Genomic DNA, 22,290 nt, shown 5'->3' on the forward strand with positions numbered 1-22,290 from the left:
CTCCGTCTACGCTTCAGTCTTCTGTTTTGCTCTGTGCTAAGGTACTGAGTTTAAAGGTGCCTTGTGCAAACTATATTGCTTAAAGCAACATTAAAGGGAAATCAATGGTTAAACTGTATAATCTAACCTCAATATAATGAGTATAGATAGACAAATTATAATGTATGTTTCTGTGAAGGCTTTAAGTAACTTTTAAAGATCATCTGTGGCAGATAGCACAATTATAATCCTTGAGCTAGATTACCCAAACAAGTGGGCATTATTGGGACGAGAAATCAAAATGCATGATCGACTAATTAAAAAAAATTCACTGCTAAAGTGTTTAACTAATACTTTACAACACATATTGCAATTTACAAATGTTATCCTTGGAGATCACGAGGTAGATACACTTGGAACGAATTTGCAGGATTCCGCCGGTTTCGAGATATAAATTCCTGAACTTTGTGAAGAATAAATTGGCATTCTAGTTACTTTTGTGCTTCAATGCATAAAATTATGTTTTTTTAAGAAAGTAACTGGAAGAATAGTGCATTTTCTCAGCAAGTTTGATGGTCCATATCTCGAAAATTATGTCATTCATAGAAATCTTTTCAAGTGGATATGGCTTGCACTCTCAGGAGCTACAATTTGTAAATTGTAATGTGATGTGTGCTAATTTGTCGAAAAACTTAGTCAGTGAATTTTTGCAAATTAGTAGATTGTACATTTCAATTTCTGGTACAAGTAATGTCCGTCTCTTTCAGCAAGCCAGCTCGAGGACTATAATTGTGCGGAGTGCCACAGGCAATTTTAAGGTCTCCAGAAAAACAGTTGGTATATATAAAAAAAAGGTAAATCCAAAATTTTTATTGATGATATCGGCACGTAATATGCTTATAACAAATGTCGGATCTTAAGAAGGTATGTCTGTGTCTCATGCGACTTCACTATATAATGAAGCTTGAATCGTTTAGTAATTAGGCTTCTGAAACAGCAAGATGGCCGCTCTTATCATGAGTGCAAGCTTGATAAGCAGAAAAAGATGCCATAACAGAATGCGGGGGGTGACGCTGCCTCGGAAGTTTTCGCACCAGCTTGCTGTGACATCACATGAGCTTTGGAAGCACGTGCTCAGCTCTAGTTCAATGTTTATCAGTAAAGGAAGACTACACTGAATTCCTTAACGAACAATAGTAACATGTTTGTGGAACATGTCCTGCACCAAAAACAGCCTGGTTAACATATCTTTAAATTTTTCATGCCACTTTGACATGCTGCTTCTTTGTCAGCAAGTAATTTTACACATAGAAGTGTGTGCCTTCATTCTTCAGCATAAAATCAGCATTTTGCTGCCAAATAAATTAAAACTGAGGTTTGAAGGAATGCTTTGCCAGCCTGAACTGACTGACTTAAGGTTGCTATTTGAGAAATGGCGGCAACACGAAAAAGACACAGACGAAGACAAGATGACAAGGATCTAGGACGAGCGCTGATCCTTGTCAATTCAGCGCTCGTCCTCGTCACGTCGTCGTCTTTTTTGCACTGCCCACCTTGTATATACCAACACACCCACTTGACCACATTGCTCTTTGGTGTTTGTCACAGTAGTGTCACAGCACATATAAACACAAGAAAAACCAAGAAGGTACAGGACTGAGTGCTGACCACAGCTCAGAAGTTGCCTGATGTCCTTGGGGAGTGACTCCACCTGGCACGTGGACGTTGTTTCCTTCAGTGGCGACCTTTCTTGGGACGTGCTCTCAAGCATTGGAAGTGTCTGCTGCCACAGAGATTCCGTCGTCTGGTTGATGGTTATTGCAAACGGGTGCCTCTGGCTTGATCCATTCTGAGGCATTGGCTGAAAATGCAGGAGCACCCACAGCTAGTCCTTACACAAACGGTTTGCCATTTCCATTGTGATAGAACTATTATATACGTTCTGACACCATAACCAAGGAATGTTTGAAAGCCTCCGAACAAGGCTTCTGCATCAGGGAGCAACACATTTTCTAGGAGCCCGTAACGCTAATGTCCTGTCCGTGCAAACACTTTAGTGGGAGCAGACACTTCCAGCTCTTCGAAAGCACATCCCAAGAAAGGCTGCCTGCCACTCAAGGAAGCTGTCCACACGCTGGTTGGTGTGTCGCTCCCTGAGAGCATCGCGCAACTCCCGAGTTGTGGTCGGCACTCTGTCCTGTTCCTTCCTGGCTTTTCCTGTGTTTCTATGTACTGTGACACTACTATGAAAAATGCATTACCAACAAGCCCACCAGCAAAGATGATTGGAGTTCTTCGAGGTCCCCTTAAATGGACTAAAAAAGGAGACACTAAACCAGTTTAGAAGTTTAGACTGATCAAGTGTTCTTACTTCCAGAACTCTGTCTTCAGTAATTCCAAGGCAAGAGCTTGATTACTACGTCAGGAAATGAACGCCAAGCCGCTATATTTATCTTCATGCAGAAGCTCAGTGCTGGTGTATATTTCAAAGTATTTTGTTTATTTGGGCTGTTGTGGTCCAGTAAGAGCTGTCGAAACTTGTTCACTTCAGACATTGGTACCTTTACTATAAGATACAGCCCATCTTTACCAATAAAAAATGAACTAAGCCCAAGCTCAGGATATCTAAATGCCCGGCATCGCAGCAAGCTGGCGCAGGAACTCCAGGCGGAACTTCTTCCGTTTTTGCACTTTTTCTGACTCGGCAAGCCTCGTCTTATAATAATGGCTTCTATTGGTTTGTATTGCAGAAAGGTGAATTACTAACATGCAGCTAAACCTATTTTACTCTTTTAAGTCGCTTGAAGCTTGCTTTTCAGCATGGTAGCTGAAACATACAGCATATCTACGAACACCTTTTTTTCCCAATACAAGTTGAACGAGTGGCCTAATCAATCTTGTGGCTTTAAATTTATAAAATTTATTTTTTCTGTTCCTGTTAGAAAAATGCAATCCATGTTACTGCAAAAACGAATCTGGTGACTGGCAAAGTCAAGGAGGCCACCATGACATTGCTTTTAAAAATTGTTTTTTCTGCACGAACTTGCATGGTGGAGGTAGATTCATGAAATGGAAAAGTGACATTCTGCTCCTACCCCATAAGGCTACACTTTCAATGTCTTAAAAGCACTATTGTTGCATTTTATTACTGCTCATAATTGGCTTCCATGTTATCCTTCATGTTTCTCATAGGGAAGAGAACTCACTGGCTGCAATTCGTAAATTGCAACATGTGCTGTACTGTGCTGTAAATTAAAAAGTTAGTGATTTTTTTAATTAGTTTATGCATTCAAATTTTTCATGCCAGCAATGTACGCCTCTGAGTAATCCAGCTCAAAGACTAGTATTATGCTATCTGCAACAGACGATTTTTTAAAATTCTATCAGCTTAAAAAAAAAAATGCTCGGTGTATCACATTTGCTGCTGCAAGATGTGAAAGAACAGGCCCAAGAAACAAATATTGCTTAATAAAGCTGCCCTTACAGCTACTGACAATAATGCAGAAAGGGCCATGACAAATAATTTCCTTATTTCCAGTGGATGAGCATTGATAGATTTTGGAGCAAACAGAAAGGTAAGAGCAAAGGAAAGACAGAACTTTTAACCAGAGGAGCAAGCTTTGCAAAGTTTGCAGGATCTGTGCCATATTGTTCTTTTTATGGTGGCAACATAAGAAATAAAAAAAAGAAACTCGTGTATTGCTGAAGAAATAAAAGCACACCCCATTAGCTTCAATTGCATATACGCTGATGCTAGAACTGTGTGATTTCATTCATCCACATACACCCTTGCCTCGTATGTATGCTGCTGTACGTACTGTTTTCAATTTTTCACTTTACCAATGAAGGCATGCAGTTAACATTCTGATCATTTGCACGCTTCAGAGTTTACTGAATTGTGTTCCTAAAGCCAGATATATATTGAACATTTTACACAATTATCATAAGAAAACAGCATAGAGAGCAAGCAGCTCATAAATATGCTTCATTTTTCAATAAGTAAGTATGTAACAAATGTAGCTGTACGTAACAAAGAATGAGTTCGACGTGTGTGCTGTCGTGCCAAACGTTCCAGGGCGGTGTCATGCGGGAGCAGAAAAAAAAAGCATTGCAATTATATATATATATATATATATATATATATATATATATATATATATATATATACACACACACACACACATAAATCATGACAATGGCCGGTCCTCCGGCCGAAATGTCGGTAAGAACATAAGCCTTAACATTCCTATCTTTTTTTTTTCTTTGTTGAATATTATACCTTTGGCTCTGGTGCAAAACCCTTCATCTTGTATGCATATATATATATATATATATATATATATATATATATATATATATATATATATATATATATATATATATATATATATATATATATATATATATATATATATATATATATATATATATATATATATATATATATATATATATATATATTGCACTTGAAGAAACTTCGTGTGACCTCGAAGAATTGAGCACTGAAGTGATGGCGTTATATGAGTACAGTATATGCAAGACCTCCTAGTAGGAGACAGTTCAATTTCACAGCCCGAGTCCTCTCGGTGGTGTAATCTTCCTTTGTGTAATTATTGCATACTTGGCTATCACTAATACTGCTTCGCCTTTCTGGCGAAACTGCAGCCTCTCTTTCTTTCTTTTCTTTTTCTGTGAGTCCGAGTATAAGTGCTGTTGCGCATGACTGCTGTTCATTCTGATTCGAGTGAATCCAGCTTGGCCTCATTTTGGTTACTGAGTGAATTATACACTGTTCCCCAACTATCATACACCAAGACTTAAAGAAAGAGCTGTTACATTACTCGTAGAAAACCTAGTGCGTATTGTTTCCAGTACAGTGGAGTAGCCGCCAGTAATTCTTTCGCTATTGAGATTTATTTATTTATTATTTATTTATTCATTTATTTACGGAATACCTGCATCGCCTCGAAGGCATTGTCGCAGGGGGGGACAGTTAGAGAAAGATGTATTAAATCATTCACAGAAATAAGTAAAGAATGTATAAATTAAGGTAACATCAAGGTGGGAGCACAGTGAACATTTTCAAGCGCACCAGAAAATTAAAACAAAATTAAGACAGTAATGCATTGTCACTAACAGAGATGGGAATAAAAATTGTGATTATCAGATATTGAAGCACATTCCTCCAGTAACAAGTTCCAGTCTGTCACAGGTTGTGGAAAAAAGGATTTGGCAAAGCGATGCGTATTACAGCTGTACTCACATCTTCTTTGAGATTTAATTCGGTAACTGCAATTAATTATCGAACTCGAAAAGTACTGTCCTAATTATTAAAGTGTCAATGAGGCACATGTAGGCACCCCAAATGACACCTAACTGAGGTGTTTTCAGCGACGTACTAGTTAATTACAATTTTTTAGAGCGCAGCTCTTTGGCGTCCGTTCCTGGGTTTCGCGTCGGCGTTGTCGGCGTTGTCGTCGGCCTCGTAACCAGCTCGCCGACGAATCTGCTCCGCCGCCGCGCATGCGCGCTGTCGGCTCTCCGGGCGAGGGAGGATGATGGAAGGGAGGAGGAGAGACTGTGGAGGAGGGCTGGCTACACAAATGGCTCTTTGGCGTCCGTTCCTGGGTTTCGCGTCGGCGTTGTCGTCGGCCTCGTAACCAGCTCCGCCCCCCTTTCATCCCCCCAGCGCTAGCAGCGACCGACTGATACCGCTTTCGTGAGTCCGCTACCGCACTCACGAAAGACGTCGTGCACTTCCTGCAACTCGCATTAACCATCCATCGATCCACACCGATGTTAGTAGTGGGGGACTTTAATGTTGACATAAAGACAAACAGCAATTTCCTAACACTTATGCGGGAGAACATCCCTTTCCTCTCGCTCGTAACGCGTCCCACGGCTGTGACAACCTCGCGAGGCACTTGTATAGATCTCGTCTTTGAGAATCAAGCATTGGTGTACCAAGTCGAACATATATCAGTCTATTTCTCCGACCACAAAGCTTCCTTCATATGACTGTCAAGAACTGTTAGTGGAGTCTTTGTTAAAGGAATACGTGTGAAAAATAAAAAAAAAATTCTGTGATAGCGCATACATGTGTTGCTCGATTTCTTTGCCTCAATCTATCGAAAAGGTGAAACAGCTTATTTGCTGCGCTCAAATTTCGCATTAGGAAGTAACGTAATCGTCGGTAATTTTTTCGACTGGCAAAGAAATCTCACGAAATATGAAAAATACCACGTGACTGCACTCCCTCCCAATACATAATAAAGCAGCGCCTTTAAATAACCTGATTAAAAGCAACTGCATTGCCTGCAGCAAACCCGAAGAAATAGCCCACCACCAATGGCACGGAAGGAGCACCAACAGCAGGCTTTCCCGGACATCCGGGCATGGATACATGCAAACTCGTAACCTTGCATCTACGAGGACAGCAAGCAAGCCAACTGTCCCACTAATACGATGTATGTAAGTGCGTATTTTAGTTTAGGTTTTTATAAAAAATGCTAGCCAATGTTGGACTACCTAATACACTTCAAAGCGCGCTCCTTCGAGCAAGTTCCGAAACCGAAACTCAAAATGGCACGCTGACATTTGAGCGCATGATTTAAACCGATGCACAAGCATTTGCGTAAAAATACGTTAAAGTACTAACGTACACATTTTAGTCCAAGTGATCTAAGCAGGTCGATTTCATCGTGCTCCTCAGCCTATTCCAGCGCCCACGGCTAACGGCACTAAAATCGGAGCTGTCTTTCGCGCCGTTGACAACGTTGGATCGATTCAAATATGGCTGTTGCGGCTCTCCGCTTCTGCTCGTGATTCCTGCCAATGTCCTTCCCCGCTTGTGTTGTTCCGTGTGCTGTGTCAAAAGTGTCGTGTTGCTTCGCCTAGGTGTTTTTTTATAGAAGTCGCCGAAATCAGCGCGTAGGTATTTAGGCTTTTCAAACTTTAGTATGGCTGGAAACAGAGACTACTGCGATAAGGAGGCCCTGAAGAGGTGAGCTCGGTTGTCAAGTCGCCCCTGATTAAACGCATGCCGTCCTGATCCAAAATTTGTTGTGATTGTTACCTTCTTCAGGGTGCTAAACGGTTCGTGGGATGGAAGCGCCGTGCAGTTCTTGCAGGTAACGTTAACCGGCCTCTGTGAGGTCGCGTGTTCGTGCCAGCAATGCTGGTGCGCTGAATAGTAGAGAAGTTATGATATACGTTTCTCACTTTCAGAAGTACGAAATTGAACGAACGGCCATGTCAAACCCACTGATACGAAGGCTAGAGATTTCAGACAAGTCCGTCATTCTGGTCCAACGCTATCAGGTGGCGATCAACTCTTCTTATTTTGCCAAACTTTTGTCAACTGTTCGTGCTTAATTTAGTACAGGTTAGCGCAAGCTTGTGGGCTGGAAAGGCTACTACCTCTAAGGCATTGCAGCTTAAGTCTGCTTTACTGTGCAGTTGATACTTTGTTTCTTTGAAGATTGTCATAATTTTGCCTCTTTGCGATCGACCTAAAACCTAGACAAGTGAATAGCTACTTTCCAAGACATATCTCAACCAATCTACGGAGCACTAGAAGACAAAAGTATTTGTCAATACATACCTTTGTTGCGATGACATAGTCTCCATTTTATGATTAGCAAAGGAATACTTGCGGTTAATTCGTTAACTTTTATTTGCAGCAATCGCGGAAGATGTCCCGATCCAAGTCGACCTCCTCATCCTTGTTCATCGATGATACTTCAGATTCAGAGTGTGAACTGGAACTTACCGGATGTCCTTTAGAGTGGCCGATGGAACCGAAGAGCTTTTCAATGCTTGAATCTCCGTCATACGAAGATTCGAGCAAGAATTCAGGATCCCCCTGCAAAAACAAGTTGAGGGCTCTGCCCGCGGATGAAGGAAGGTGAGCGTTTTGTGAACTCACAGTCAGACCATTTCATTTGCAATGATTTCGGAGGGACTGAGAGGTGGCCAAACCGCTCGATGCTCGTCACATCAACATCAGCTATTTTTATGTCCACTGCAGGACGAAGGCCTCTCCCAGTGATCTTCAATTGCTGACACTGACACCATCCGATGAATATATGCTTCCTAATTTAATTGCACCACTGCATTTCTTTTCCTCTTCCTTAGTATCGATCGTGTAACTCTAATAGACCAACGGTTATCTACCCTATATGGCGCATTCAACTCCATTTCTTCCTATATATCAGAATTGATATAGGAATGATATTCTTCCAGAATGTCAGCTACTCCCGTTTGCTCTCCAGTATACACCATTGCCTTCTTGTCCCTTGACGTTGCACCCATGATTTATTTCTCCTGTCACACCACACTAAAGGCACGTTCACACCGAAGGCGTAGCGGACAAGCGGATCCAGCCAAGCGGCCACGGATTGTCCGCTTTGCCGAAAATACGCGGCCGCTTGGCTGGATCGCGCACGGATCGATTTTTTCAGCACAGACAAGTTGGCCGCTTCGGTCGCAGCCAATCAGAGCCCAACACGGCGGAAGCGCTGGTGAACGAATGCAAACGAATGTCTTTCTCTTGGCTTTTCACTTCTGTTCTTGAAAAGCCTCAAAACAGCAAGTTGGGCCAGTTGGTTGGGATTCATGGTAAGGTTTGTTACAGTGCAACACAAGACAAGGATAAAAGAAGGTATAAAACGACGACACGGCGCCATGTCGTCGCTGTATACCTTCTTTTGTCCTTGTCTTGTGTTGCGCTGTAACAAATCTTGCAAAGCGACTAAACAAGTGGCGAGTAAAATGCCAACGATCTCGTCCTCTTCATCTGAGCTCATCATTTTGAAAAAGTAAATAGCGGACGGGAGTGCGCCAAACCACGACCAAAAAAATATCGAAAGTGCGCGTACAAACCCAAAGTGCCGCAAGATGGCGGCACGTCCCTGAAATTGCTAAAGAAATTGCGAGATGCCCCGCCTTCCCGGCGGCACTGGTGAGCAGCCAGACAACCCGGCTGGTCTGAACAGGCGCGGGCGCCCGCCGCCTCGCCACTTTGAAAATTCGCTTGTCTGCTTAGACGCGCCGCTTTCGGTCTGAATGTGCCTTAACTGTGCAGTAATAGTTCAAATGTGACACAAGGCACAGTCCGCTTTCTGTCGTTAAGTTGTGTTATGGGTTTGCATGCTATGATGCATGCACGATGTGAATATTGGTTAGAAAACAAACGGGTGTACCTGGTACTCCTGGTGATATTAAAGGGCCCCTCACTAGGCCCCATAGCAAATTTTGGTTATATGATGGAAGTTGTTAGGTGTCCTCTAGGGAGCGTTCTACCAAAAAGATTTTGCAAATTGGCTTATTAATAGACGAGATAGAATTGTTTCAGTGCCATGAACCCATGATTTCAGCAGGCAGGCTCCATTGCCAAGCAAGACGCTCTCTTTACTCATCCGGTCTAGCCTACGCAAGCGAAATTCCTTCCCTGCGTTCTCCCATACCGGACCTCGAGGATCACGTCACGCATACGTCACAGGCCCCGCCTTAATTTTTTTTGCTCCTCACTTTTTTTTTAGCACTATGCATTTCTGTCGACAGCGTCACGTGCGAGGTGGTGTCTCCTTTGCGCACCGCACGATTTTGTGTGCTGTGCACAAGGACACATGACTAGTGGTATAATTCAGTCCTACATCAATACTGAGGCAGAAGAAGCGGATCGCAGAGCATGATCATGCACTGGAACATTGCAGAAAATGGCATAGTTTCGGTATCTGCGCACGTGACTGCACGACCATGGGAACAAGCAGACAAAGCGGAAGTACATCTTTCTTGCTTTGGTGTGATGTAAAACAAAAAACACGCAGACATTCCGTTTCTGTGTTTTATTATTTCTCTAAACTTTAATTCGTCAATTCAAGCAACAGATCGCACATATAACAGATGTCGTCTTGAATAATTCTCAAAGTCACATGTCACCACGAGCGATGTCACATTGCGGACACGATTACGTAGGCGCAGGGGCACGATTACGTCACCGTCTGGCTTGAAGCGCGACTGCCGCGAGTCAAGAGGGAAACGCCGTTCGGATTCAAATTTCAGATCTTTCTGCGGCGTGTAGCGATGTAATACTTTGCAGACACGATTGTTATTATGCATTGTGTGCTCTGCGCTTGTCAGCTCAAAATGGCCAGACTTTGTGAGGGGCCCTTTCAGAGATTCAGCATATGCTCATTCATGTCGACGATTGACAGCGCTTGTGTGATGGACCGTGACTGGCGACCAAGGAGTGACCCATGTCAACCGATGTTCACACCGGCAAGTGTGAGCTGCCTGTCGTCACATCGAAATCGCTTGGGATTGACGCCGTTCATTTCTCCTTGTACCACTTCATCACCTAAAATAAGCGTTACCAGATACAGACTGTAAGGCATATCCACTTGAAAGGAATTGTGTGGATGACATCATTTACAAAACATGTGCCATCAAACTTCTGTAACGATGCACTGTTGTTCCACTTGCTTTCTTAACAAAATGTCATTTTATGCATTGAAGCACTAAAATAACGGGAATTCCAATGCATTTCTCCGCAAAGTTCGGGAAGGACTATCTCGGAACTTGTATCATCCTGAGCATTGGTTCCAAGTGGATCCACCTTGCGGACACTCTTGTTAGAATTTGTAAATTGCAATATGTGCCACAAGGTAATTAGCTAAAAACTTAATTAGTGGGATTTTGTTAGTTAGTCGATTATGTATATCAATCTTTTGTGCAAGTAATGTCCGCTTGTTCGAGTAGACCAGCTCATAAACTAGAATTGTGCTGTCTGTCACAGGCAATTAAAAAAAAATTGAAAGTGTTTGCTGAAACACCCTGCATAACTGCCCATTGCTGCCACCCTCAACATAACATAAGAGATTAATGCTAAGTTGCATTTGTAAAATACACTTCTGGGATAACAGGGACATCAGTCTTAGTTATCCAGAACAGCTACAAAAAAATAAAAGCAAGCATGAAGCCTCTGGGGCATGAGCCCATGTGTGACGTCACAAGATTTCGGCAGTGTCTGATTGGTACAAGGACATCAGTGTTACATAAATATGAGTGCCACGTCTCTGTGACTCTTTTTCTTAAACTGCTCTCTGATCTACACTCAGCTTTCATGCATTTTAAAGGGATTCAGTTGAATAATCGCATTTGCAAGCGATGCTAGTTTTTTTTTACTTCTCCTTCTCTGCTTTTGCTTTTATTTTTTGCAAGGCAAAATATGGTGTTGCAGCTATCTGAAGTTCAGATAGCCACAACAACTCACTTCTTTATGATTGCACTGCATCAATAGAATGGCTGCATGCATGGCCATGGAATGGCACCTCCCTACACCCAATTTATTACCCAATTTATTACCCAGAATCGCTTGCAACAACCTAATCCTGGCTGGTGAGTGAGTATGCCAGGTCTTCTAAATTCCGAATGGCAGTGGTCGGTATGTGCAACAAGAAAAAACTCTTGAAACAATAGCAGTGCAAAAAGAAGAGAAAGGAAGCATCACTTACTAAACATTAAAATAAGAAAAAAGGTTCTGCAGGCAACTGGCACAGCTTTGATTTCAGCCATGTGTTTACATTTAGAGGCAATGCTCGTGTGGGTGACACGGTCTCATGATATCGATCAAGTGTCAAAATGACTGCTGCTGCAGAAAGAGACATTTAAGGTCGACCTCCACTGATTCATGATGCGCAGCAAAGCATCTGGTGCATTGCGCCTCTAAATAGTGGGGATGCCGTGCAAACGTTAGTTGCTGTAGTGCTGGATTTCAGGCCACAGCTGTTGCATTCTGATCAAGGTGGAATGTGGAAGCACTTATGTGACCATGCTTTGGGTGCATGTTAACTCTTCAGTTAATTCTGTTCATTGAAAATTAACTTTAACCACATTTCTTGCACCTTCAGGATGGGGAAAAGCAAACAACTTCGGAATGGATCGAGAATTTTAAAATTCCTTAGCGAGTTTTTTCCAGTTTAGCAAATCCAATCGCCATGTGAGAACGCTGTACACGAATGTCAGATATGAGAAAATCGAACTAGTATTTCATGCCTAGCGTGAATTTGAAAGAACCTGTCCAGCCATATGAAACTTTTGCCTGAGGTTAAACATTGTGAGACGTAATGAAAGAAGTGAACCAGCTACATAATGACATACTGGCACTGGGAACAAATGTGCAGCCATCTGCCTTCCTTGTTTTAAAAGCGTGCATTAGAAATGTAATATTCAAGCTCGCTGCACCGGTCCAATCAGAAAGGCTTCAAGGTGTATGCAACATGTTTTAAACATCAATATTTTCATCGGTGCTATTGCTTTGGCTGCACTATGTCAGAATTATCCTGTAGCTTCCTACTGCTAAGTTATCTTGTAGTCTGTGTGTTGCGGACCTGTCAGTCGCTCTGTTATTCACGCATGCAACTGGCTTTTGGCCTTCAAGCTCGCCAGAGTGTGGTTTAACAGGGCACTGACACTTATTTTTGAACTTGCGAAGGTTCTACCACACGTTAAATGTTCATGTTGGGGTGCAGAAGATACACCAGCAAAATACATGCACACTCACAAAAGTGCTTTGCACATCTGCACTTCTTTTATATGTCTGTTTTTGTGCCCAAAAGCAATGTTAGGCAGACTTGCCCAAGAAGAAGTCATCTACCACATGTTTGTTGCACGTGTAATGATGGCACTTACTAAGTATGAAGGTTGGGAAACGGCTAAAGACATTTTAATGTGATGCTAAAATTGGTGTTGAAAGGTACTGCTACAGGAAGGTTGATATGTGGATGAGTTGGTACCACTTGTGTGATTTCTTCTCCGTTCATGTTTTTTCGCTCTACTGTCATTTTACCATGTTCTCGAAAAGCCTGACCTAATCATTGACATTACTGTGACGTCACGACGGAGAGCAAGACTAGCAGGTGTATCTGGTGGCACTAAACTGAAACATGATGACATTGCTCAAAAAAGAAAAGGGGAGAGAGTGCTGTGTTTGTTTCTACTGGCTCAACCTTCAGAGTCTGGACGTTCATTTGGCGAAAAAAAGAAATATGACTAAGGTGAAAATGTTGTGTCATTACTTCTTTAACGAAGTGGTGTCCAACTATCGTGCCAGGACGCTCCTGAATGCGGTAGTGAACATGCTGAGCACCTGTGGCTACAAGACAGAAATGGACCCTGTGTGGGTGGCATGCGATGGCACCGACCCCCAGTACACAGCCTTCCTGGGATACCACCGCGGAGGGGGCACCTGCTCCCGGGTCATCGTCTCCTGCCGGGGTGAGTCCGCGGTGCAAGCAAGGGGGGTGTGGGAAGTGTGAGTAGACGAACCGTAATTGTGGCTGGAACTTGAGCTTGTCGGTACAGCTTCGCAATAGAAAAACAATGCAAAGAACAGGATGAGAAAAATAGGACACAGAAGCAACAGCCCAAAGAACCATTATCTGTTACACAGCTTGCCCTCGGCTACCCTGACCATCAGAGCTATAGGAGAAACGGAACAGGAGTGTACAGAACTGCAACTTGTCCTGTTTGCTCTGTATTGTCTTACTTCTCTCTGGTTTTGTGGTGTGAAGCCTGTGCCTACAAGCTCAGATTTGGAATTCATAAGACAGTGGCTTGTTGGGCTAGTTGATACATGTTTATACTAGGAAAATGCCAGCAAACTTGAAGGGGAAAAAAAAAACAAGATGTCGCTTTGTCTATGTCTGCTTCTCGTTTTTTCCCTTCAAATTTGCTGGCATTCTCCTAGTATAATCAAATTTGGAAGCTTTGGAAAATGCTGTGGTTTATGTATTTGCTAGCAAAAATGGATATTTTAATATCAGTAGAGCAGCAACTTGGGCTCGTTGGTGAAAGTTCATCTTGTAATAAGGGGGGTTACTGCGCTTTAAAACACACGGACAACAGAAGTAGAAGTGCACAGGACGTGCTCAGGCCCACAATTGAATTTTATTGGGTGAAATATATATATATATATACACATACATACATACATACAATGATCAAAATGATGTCATCATGCCGATAGGCCTTCCATAATTGCTGCCGTCACAATCTTGCTTCCAGAAATTGCACCTCACAATCAGCAAGTACAATGGAAGGATCGCTACACATACACGCGCTTTCTTTTTATAACATACACCTCGATCGGCTCCTGTGTACGACGATCCGTATGACAGCATAAAATTTAAATTTTTTTTAGAAGCAGAAGGCACACCTCCTTTCTCTCTTTTTCACAAGCCCTGCAATGTTGTGTGACGGGGCAATATTCGTCAGATGAACGATTCTTAAAATGTTAAACCTAAGCATTTTGTGCATCGGCATCTCTGACTGCGCGAATAAGCGCATCGAGTGTTGACTCCTGGAGCCCGGGGCTAGGAATTTCGCACGTCGGCACCTCGGACTGCGCGAATAAGCGCGTCGCGGGTCGACTCCCCGAGCCCGCGACAAGGCATTTCGCGCATCGGCACCTCGGACTGCGCGGCTAGGTACTTCGCGCGTCAGCTCCTTGCATCTGCAGCTAGGCATCTCGCGTGTCGTCATCTCGGACCCGCAACCAAGCATATTGCGCGTTCACTCTATTGTCACGATAGCTCGTACCAATATCTGACATACCACCCCTTCATAAAGAGAACCTCATCATGAGCTCTGTTCACTAGGCCCTTTCGGCTGGCACAGACACCTGGCTGCAGAAGTGATCGAGTCATCATACAAAAGTACAATTCTGGAAAGCACCTAGCAGCTGCATATCACTGGCTCTCTGATCCTAAGTTCTACAGCCATTGTCAAGTAAAGATGGCTTGGGAGGCTGCTGACACTCAGAGCCTTCATTCAGTAACATGGTCAATTCTAAAAAAACAAAACAAAAAAAGCCTCACTGATTGTACTGGAGATTGCTATCAATCGGGCAGCCTGCAGGTACAGGCTGCCTGAATGTACACTGGAGCTATATTCATGCCCACGCACGTCACTTGGTTTGAAACCTAGGCACCATGCTCTTTGTAAAGCAGCAGCAGCAAAGAATGACCTACAAAAAGAAAAAAGGGGTTGGGGGGGAAGCACACCACACCAGAGGCCACATGTACAAGAAGCCCCCACATCACAAAACACCACAAAGACTACAAATTTGGTGCCTTTTAGAGAACTGAAGAGAAGGTGAAACTTTGAGAGCCGTTTTCTCAAAACTGTTTTTCTGCCTTTCTGCTCAGTTTCTGGAGCTGATTTCTTTGGTACCGTTTAACATATTTTGACTCCGTTTTTTTTGTCACGTTCCTTGGGCTGCAGTGCAGGTCGTGACAGTCTTGCTTTCTTATATTGACCCTTTGTAAGTTTTTGATATGGCTATTCGTCTACCCTGAAAGTGTGCTTGATGTGGAGGTAACATAAAATATAGCACTCCAAAAGATTTGTGTTGCTAAAAAGAAAATTCAAGAATGTCATGACCTTCAGCACGCATTTAGCTATGCAGTCAATACTTAACAAGCCTTCTATCACTTTTTTTAAGTTCCCCAGGCTCTCCATAATGTAAGAGGGAGAAAAATTCTGCTCAATAAAGTTGATTAAGATGGTCTCAAGATATCGCTCTGAAACTTTTATGGAAGCATCAGGGAGACAGTGTAAACATTTTTGCCAATTTTCATCAAAATCCATATAGAAATGAGGAAGTTGATTTTCAAAGCCACGTCCCCCCCATAAGTCTGTGGGGATAGTGGCGGTACTACAGGGGTGTCCGAATAATTAGGAATGTCCGAATCATTAGTGTCCAAATAATCCGTCGTTGACTATACTATGACATCACTGGTTCTTGGTTTCAATTTTGTGATTTCAGCCAGTTAATAATTTTAAAAGTAATGAGGGAATTTTTTAATTAGCTTCATCAGGATTTCAATTTCTTCTGTAATGTCAGCATGGTTGTGTAAATGGCTCAACTGATCAAATTGTATTGTCTTTCACAGTTTTCAAAATGATACATTTGTATAAACCACATGCACATGCTTGCGCACACAGACATGCTGATTGCGGTGAAATCGGAACTTTGTGCACTGACATACATGCAGTTGATGCACAATCGATAGCTGCTAATCGATGGGATCACTACATTGAGTTGGGAATGTATTTGGTTGAATAATGGTTACTCCTGCAACAGGAATAAATTTTATCATGGAATAAATTTGTCATCATATTCCCTCAGCCATTGCAGTGACTGCGTACAGTGAGTGTGTGTGCATTGTATTTGTGAAGACGTAGCATCCATAAAGTGTTCTCTGCTTTCAGTTTGCCTAAGAGCATTAAGTTAGCAGTGAAGAACTTCTCTCACGTTGAAGGCACTTAGAAAAATGTCCAGGAGGTTGCCTGCATGGTGCTGAATGAGGGTTGACGTTTGGTCTTGTTGGTATAGCATAGTAGCAAATTTAATGGCAAGGACTAAGAAGGAGGACACAACTCGAGCTCTAACTCACAACAGATTTTTGAAACAGGCTTATGTAACAGATTGGCAACGCCCATACGCCATAACACTGTGCCGTGCACAGAGATATGGCCTTTTTTTTGCTTTTGACACGCACATACTTTCACACACACACACACGCATGCATGCATGCGTGGAACAGTCACACTCTTAAATTATTGCGCACTAGAACACATCCAAAAATGGCAATCCTATCACTGACAAAGGTAGGAAAAGGAGTGCTTGCACACTCATTGCCTAAACTTTCAATTTTCGCTGCTTCTATTATCAATCTTGTCATTTCGTCTGTATGTTTCGAGAAAACAGCAGTCCTTTGAAAGAACACTTTGCACCCACACCTGCTACAATGCAATCGACCAGCCACCCATCGCATGCTTTCCCGTCATTATTGCAGTGCTCTTTTAATCTATCATTCAGGCAGCAACTCGCCTGGCGGACATACTGCTTACCACAGGAAAGACGTATTTGGTACTGGGGGGGGGGTCTGTGCGGTCTCACAGGAGTACCGGCAACCGTGGGTTCGGGCATAGCCATCACCTAGTGTGCGCTCAGGCCTCAAAGGCGCTACCTAGCGCTACGAGTGCAAGAGAGTACAGTCAAACCTCGATATATCGAACACGGATATATCGAATTATTGCGTATATCGAACACTTTCTATATCACGTCGAAAATCGCATGCATTTTTCATTTTTTATTTCGAACGGGGCCGGATGTAAAATGGATATATCGAACTCCGCCGCCCCAGACCAAGTGCGCTCTGTTGACAGGAGGTGAGCTTTCCCGCAACACTACTCTCGAAGATAGCGGCGGCGCGATGGGCGTTCCAGACTGCTGCGTACGACAGCTCCCACATTGGTTGCGCCGAGGGCGCCATTTGAACGTAGCGGCGTACACACGCGGCGGCTTGGAGCCAGCCACGGCCGGTCTCGAGGGGAGCGCGCGCTTCTATGAAGAGCGTGCTCCCGCGCGAAGCGCGCGCTCCCCTAGAGACCGGCCGTGAGCCAGCCCGGCCGCCTCAATCACGCGCGCCCGCGCCCCCGCCGTGCGCGCGTGATTGAGGCGGCCGGGCTGGCTCACGGCCGGTCTCTAGGGGAGCGCGCGCGTGATCGAGGCGGCCGTGGAGCCAGTTGGAGCGCTTTGTCAGTGCTGAGCCACACAGCATGTGCATTGAGGACTTCGTTGGCGGTGACGACAGCACCGGAACAGTAGCGGAGTTAACAGACGTGAGATCGCGGCAGAAGTGACTGCTGAGCGGCCAAACGAAGACGCTGCCAAGGCTGATCCAGCAAGCGCTGATGTTGCCCCGCTCCCGACTGCAACTGAGGCTGTAGCTGCTTTGGCCGTTGTACGCCGCTACTGCGGCGCAATAGAAGGCACTGGACCGTCTCTTGTGGACCGTTTGGACTATGTTGAGGACGCCGTGGTCAAGCACGTGGTTTCCAATATGAAGCAGGCTACGCTGCTTCAGTACTTTCAGCGAACAAAATAAATAATTTGTTTGAAGCTTCGTGTGAGTATCTATTGCGCCACGATTAGTTCATTGATTGATTTGTTCTAGTTTTTGACGCGTTTCTTACGTGATTTTATATATCGAATTCTGGCTATATCGAACTATTTTGCGATCACCGCGCTGTTCGATATATCGAGGTTCGACTGTATTGCCCCGAGTTGGCGGAAACCATTTATTGTTTCCGGCGGCACCCAACAGTGCACAAACGCCTGGTCCCGGGCTCCTGCGTCAAGGGCGAAAATAGACAGGGGCACCTATAGCACGTCAATGTGAGAGCAAAGGCTCCCGCAACATGCCGCTGGAAAAAGTCCCCATGGCTATGCTGCTTGTCCTCGCGATAACAAATGGGCCACCTCGCGAGATTCCGGGCAATCTCCCTCTGCTTGGGCCTCCGATAAGTGCAGCTCGGTGCACTTCGACCATGCGCTACCACTACGCACCGCTCTTTGGCTTAGCGTCCGGAAAGGATAAACACAACGTACGCGCTCACCGTATGAGCAAAGGCACAGCACACAACCTCAAGTCCGAAACTCAAATAGGCCAGTGGAGGTGAGGAAGGCATATATGTACTCAGTGCTGCCCCGGAGGTGAAGTCCCGCACTCTTGTCCTGGGCAGCCTCCAGTGGCTCTGCCGCGACGCGAGTGCCCCCACCGCAAACCATCGCGAGTGGTGCACCACTACCTGCAACTGTTGCGAACAGAAAGGGGGGGGGGGGGGTCGTAGGGACGACAGAACAGTTTAATGTGCGCGCAGAGGCGCTGGGGCATACCTCAATCCCTACAGTACATAATTGCTTCCTGGCAGTTCACAAACCGTGTCCCATGTCATTGTGGTGAAAGTGACGGCTGTTGGCCGTCACTGTTGGTCGTCAATCTGTGAGGAGCATGCCATGTCATACCTTATAGCATGTCGAGGTGGTGCTCCCGGAAGGTGGCACCACCGTGTACGTAGTGCTCAGTAAGAAACACAGATATAACAAATTAGTGGATATAATCAAGGTATTCTTGTGTTGGATATGGCTTTGCCAGAAGAATGTTCAATTGTATTCTGGTGGCCGTAAGAAATGTTTTGCCGGGCCTTATGTCTGGCAGAGAGGCTTGCCACTGTCTTCTGCCTGCATAAGGCACGTGGGACCATTAACAACAACAACAACAATAATGGTAATAATAATTCATTTCTTCATTGTATTTTAGCATTGACTCGTAGTGACTTGTAGGGCAGCACCCAGCAACTGAGGACATTACCATTTAGCATTAATTTTATTCAAAAGAGAAGTGGACAGAAATAAAATAATGAACAAAGCCAAAAGAAATTGCATTATAAAAAGAAGTTATGCGCACATGCTTTTACGCAAAAAGAAAAGTAACCTCTACAAGAACACAATTAAGAAATTACTCGAAGACAAGCAATATGCATTTAGCTTTTTTGCGAATGTGGCAACAAAGTAGTTCCTGTGGCACTTGTTAAAAACAGTTGGCACATATCATTTTCTGAGATGTTTCTCAAATCGAGTTCGCACTTCAGGCACAACAAAGTGCTCACGTGGGTGTAGATCACATCCAAACGCATAAGGGGTGCAGTAATTTTGGAACGATCAATATCTTAAGATGGTTGTTTGTTCAAATAACACGCATGCATGCATGAAAAAGTAAACAGCCAGAAAATTGCAGGGGCGTCAGATGTGTTACTGAGCCAAAGCAAAGTGTCTGAATTTTTCACATATGTGTATGTGCTTCCAGGTCCAATTGAGAGCAAGGAAGACCTCCCAACCTTTGGCTGCATCCAGAGGAAACACTTCTGGGGATTGTCCCAGTCACACACTCATGTGAGTGCCTCTTCCCATCATGCTTCACTGCCCAGTACAAATATACAACCTGTGCTTGATCGTTTTATTTGTTAATTTCAGTACACTCGGGGCTCGTAGGCATTACAAGAGAGGCTGGGATCAGAACTATGAGAACAAACTGTACTGCAGGAAGAACAATACAAAAGGCAGTCGAATGCCTTTATAATGACATGCTTGGGACCTCCAAAATCCTTCGTAATGCCAGTCAGTTTATTGTAAGGATTTGAGGTCGTACCACTGACTGTAGAAGAGGTGTTTTAGTCAACTGCAAGGTGGTGTGGCCGCCCCTCTTGTGTTTTCATCTTTGGCATATCATGCTTCCCGTCATAGTAAAAGTGGCAGGAAGCACAAAGTGTAATTTGCTAATGCAGCTGACTTCCATTAATGTGGCCCACACTGGACTGGCAAAACTGATCAAATTATCCGGTGGGTTGAATTAAACAATATGCAGAAAAAACGCCATACACACCACTGATTAATTTGGCAGTGTTTGCCATATTCTAGCATGCCCCCCGAATCAAACGCATCCACGCTTTCTATGTGTCCAAAGTATAAAAATAACATAGAAATGATATTAAAGCTCTTCAATGCAGAAATCTAATTGGCACTCGATTTTTAGCAAACAAGTGGGCAAAGGTCTATTATGTATTACACAACAGTGGCTGGTTCCCTAAAAGCAACTTCTTCGCATTGAGTTTTAAAGTGAGCTTTGCCTCAATACATCCGTGTTATGCCGCAAAGGTGGTCTTGGTATCCTGTCCAACTGGTCGACAATGGCAATGTTATTGAAAAAAATAATAAGTACGTATTAAAATCGTGTAAGTGCAGGTCTGAAAAAAGGCAATGCATATTCAATGCATTGACTGTCTCGCTGCCACTAAAGGGGTCCCTATTTGGGTCACCATAGGGGTCAGGCACATGCCTGCTGACTGGTCAAGTTCGAATCATTCGACGATGGTCAATTTTGGGATCGAAATTGCAGAAGTTTAAGGCCATAGAATGCATGGACGCCAGTCTGGACCTTTGGCTGGGATCGAATTAGCCGAAAATTTCAATTAACCAGAGTCCAATTAACTGAAGTGTACTGTGCAGTTCAACTTGCTGGAACTCTCTTGATTGTCTCTCACAGTGTGGTCTACTGATTGTACATTTTGCTGCTACTCCCATTTAATCATTTATCCATTCCCTTCTTGTCATTGCTTATGTCAGTAGTGTCTTGAAGCTCTCTTGAAGCAAATGACAAAAAGAGGCAATGGGTGCTTGCCTCCTTCTTTGTGGGCACTGAAAGGATTGCAACGCAGGCATTTGAAGAATTACCCGCCATGATTGCAGAGTGGCTTTGGTGTTGCGCTGCTAAGCATGAGATCGTAGGACCCAGTCCCGGCCGCGACGGCCGCATTTTGACGAGGGCAAAATGTAAAAATACCCATGTATTTAGATGTAGGTGCATGTTAAAGAACACCACACGGTCAAAATTAGTTCAGAATCCCCCACTATGGCATGCCTCATAATCAGATCAAGGTTTTGACACGTGAAACCCCATAACATAATCTACTTGAGGAATTTTCTGGCAATGAGCACCTTCGGTTTTCATGACTTCTAGCATTATCTGCTAAAACCTGTTCTGCCTTTGCAGACACCATTTGCTGTTTATCTTCTTGTGTCCCGTGAAGGTTCCTTTTGTAGATAGCCAATAGCACACTCGTATGTGCTGTCTTTGTCGTGTGTTGCTGTTTGTAGGTGCTTGTTCCCGCATGTGTCAGCGCCTTCTGGGATTACTTTTCTCTTGTAGTATCCCTTCTCATATATCTCACATTTATGCAGTGGTATCTCCTTTTTCTGCTGATAGTGAAGGCGGTCACAATCGCAGCTAGCCAGTGTTCGCTTCGTCGGATGTTCTGATGGGTGAATGTTCGTCAAAACTGATGTATTCCAAGTAGGCCATCGATGTTAATGGAGCACACTGATTGAGAAACGGCCAGGCAGTCTATATGACTGTTCATACGTTCAAATATTGCTTTCCTTATCGACACTATTTTTTTATGTGAAGCTTCTCGCTTCATTGCAGACGGCTTGCGAGTGTATTTTCGTGTGCCTTGTGCAGCCTCTGCTCCTGAATTCAGTACAGGGGCCAGAACAGAGGCACCATCAGCCAAAACGAGCATTTTGGCACAAAAGTTTATATGCCTAAGGTGCCCTGTGCAGATCGTACTTTTTTGTGCCTTTTCAAATGATGACAGAACGCCAACTCATCAACGGCGGTGGGCAATGTGATCAGTGCAAGCAAATATCCTGAAGTGATCATTTTCAGTGATACCATCACTTTCGAAAGGTTTTACGTCATTGCACTGGGTGCGTCGGACAGCATTTCTCGTGCTCTGCAAAGATACTGAGCCTTGGCACAACATGCATTCATCATCATCATCATCATCATCATTTATTATTATTCCCTTAAGGGCCCCATGTGTAAGGGGGGGGGGCAATCA

General features: G+C 43.9%; 1 protein-coding gene across 1 annotated transcript in view; it reads left to right on the plus strand.

Annotated features, from left to right (window-relative positions):
* The first annotated feature begins 6,573 nt into the window (after nucleotides 1-6,573).
* The window catches only part of LOC135900170 (protein zwilch homolog), a 68,986-nt gene continuing 53,269 nt past the window's right edge, over nucleotides 6,574-22,290 (plus strand). The window contains exons 1-6 of the mRNA XM_065429615.2: nucleotides 6,574-6,982; nucleotides 7,064-7,109; nucleotides 7,207-7,299; nucleotides 7,662-7,885; nucleotides 13,094-13,257; nucleotides 19,698-19,783. Of these exons, the coding sequence (XP_065285687.1) occupies nucleotides 6,939-6,982; nucleotides 7,064-7,109; nucleotides 7,207-7,299; nucleotides 7,662-7,885; nucleotides 13,094-13,257; nucleotides 19,698-19,783 (657 nt within the window). The 5' untranslated portion in view covers nucleotides 6,574-6,938. The remainder of the gene's footprint in view (nucleotides 6,983-7,063; nucleotides 7,110-7,206; nucleotides 7,300-7,661; nucleotides 7,886-13,093; nucleotides 13,258-19,697; nucleotides 19,784-22,290) is intronic.

The sequence above is a fragment of the Dermacentor albipictus genome, chromosome 4 (genome assembly GCF_038994185.2).
Source record: "Dermacentor albipictus isolate Rhodes 1998 colony chromosome 4, USDA_Dalb.pri_finalv2, whole genome shotgun sequence".
In the NCBI taxonomy this organism is placed as follows: Eukaryota; Metazoa; Arthropoda; class Arachnida; order Ixodida; family Ixodidae; genus Dermacentor; species Dermacentor albipictus.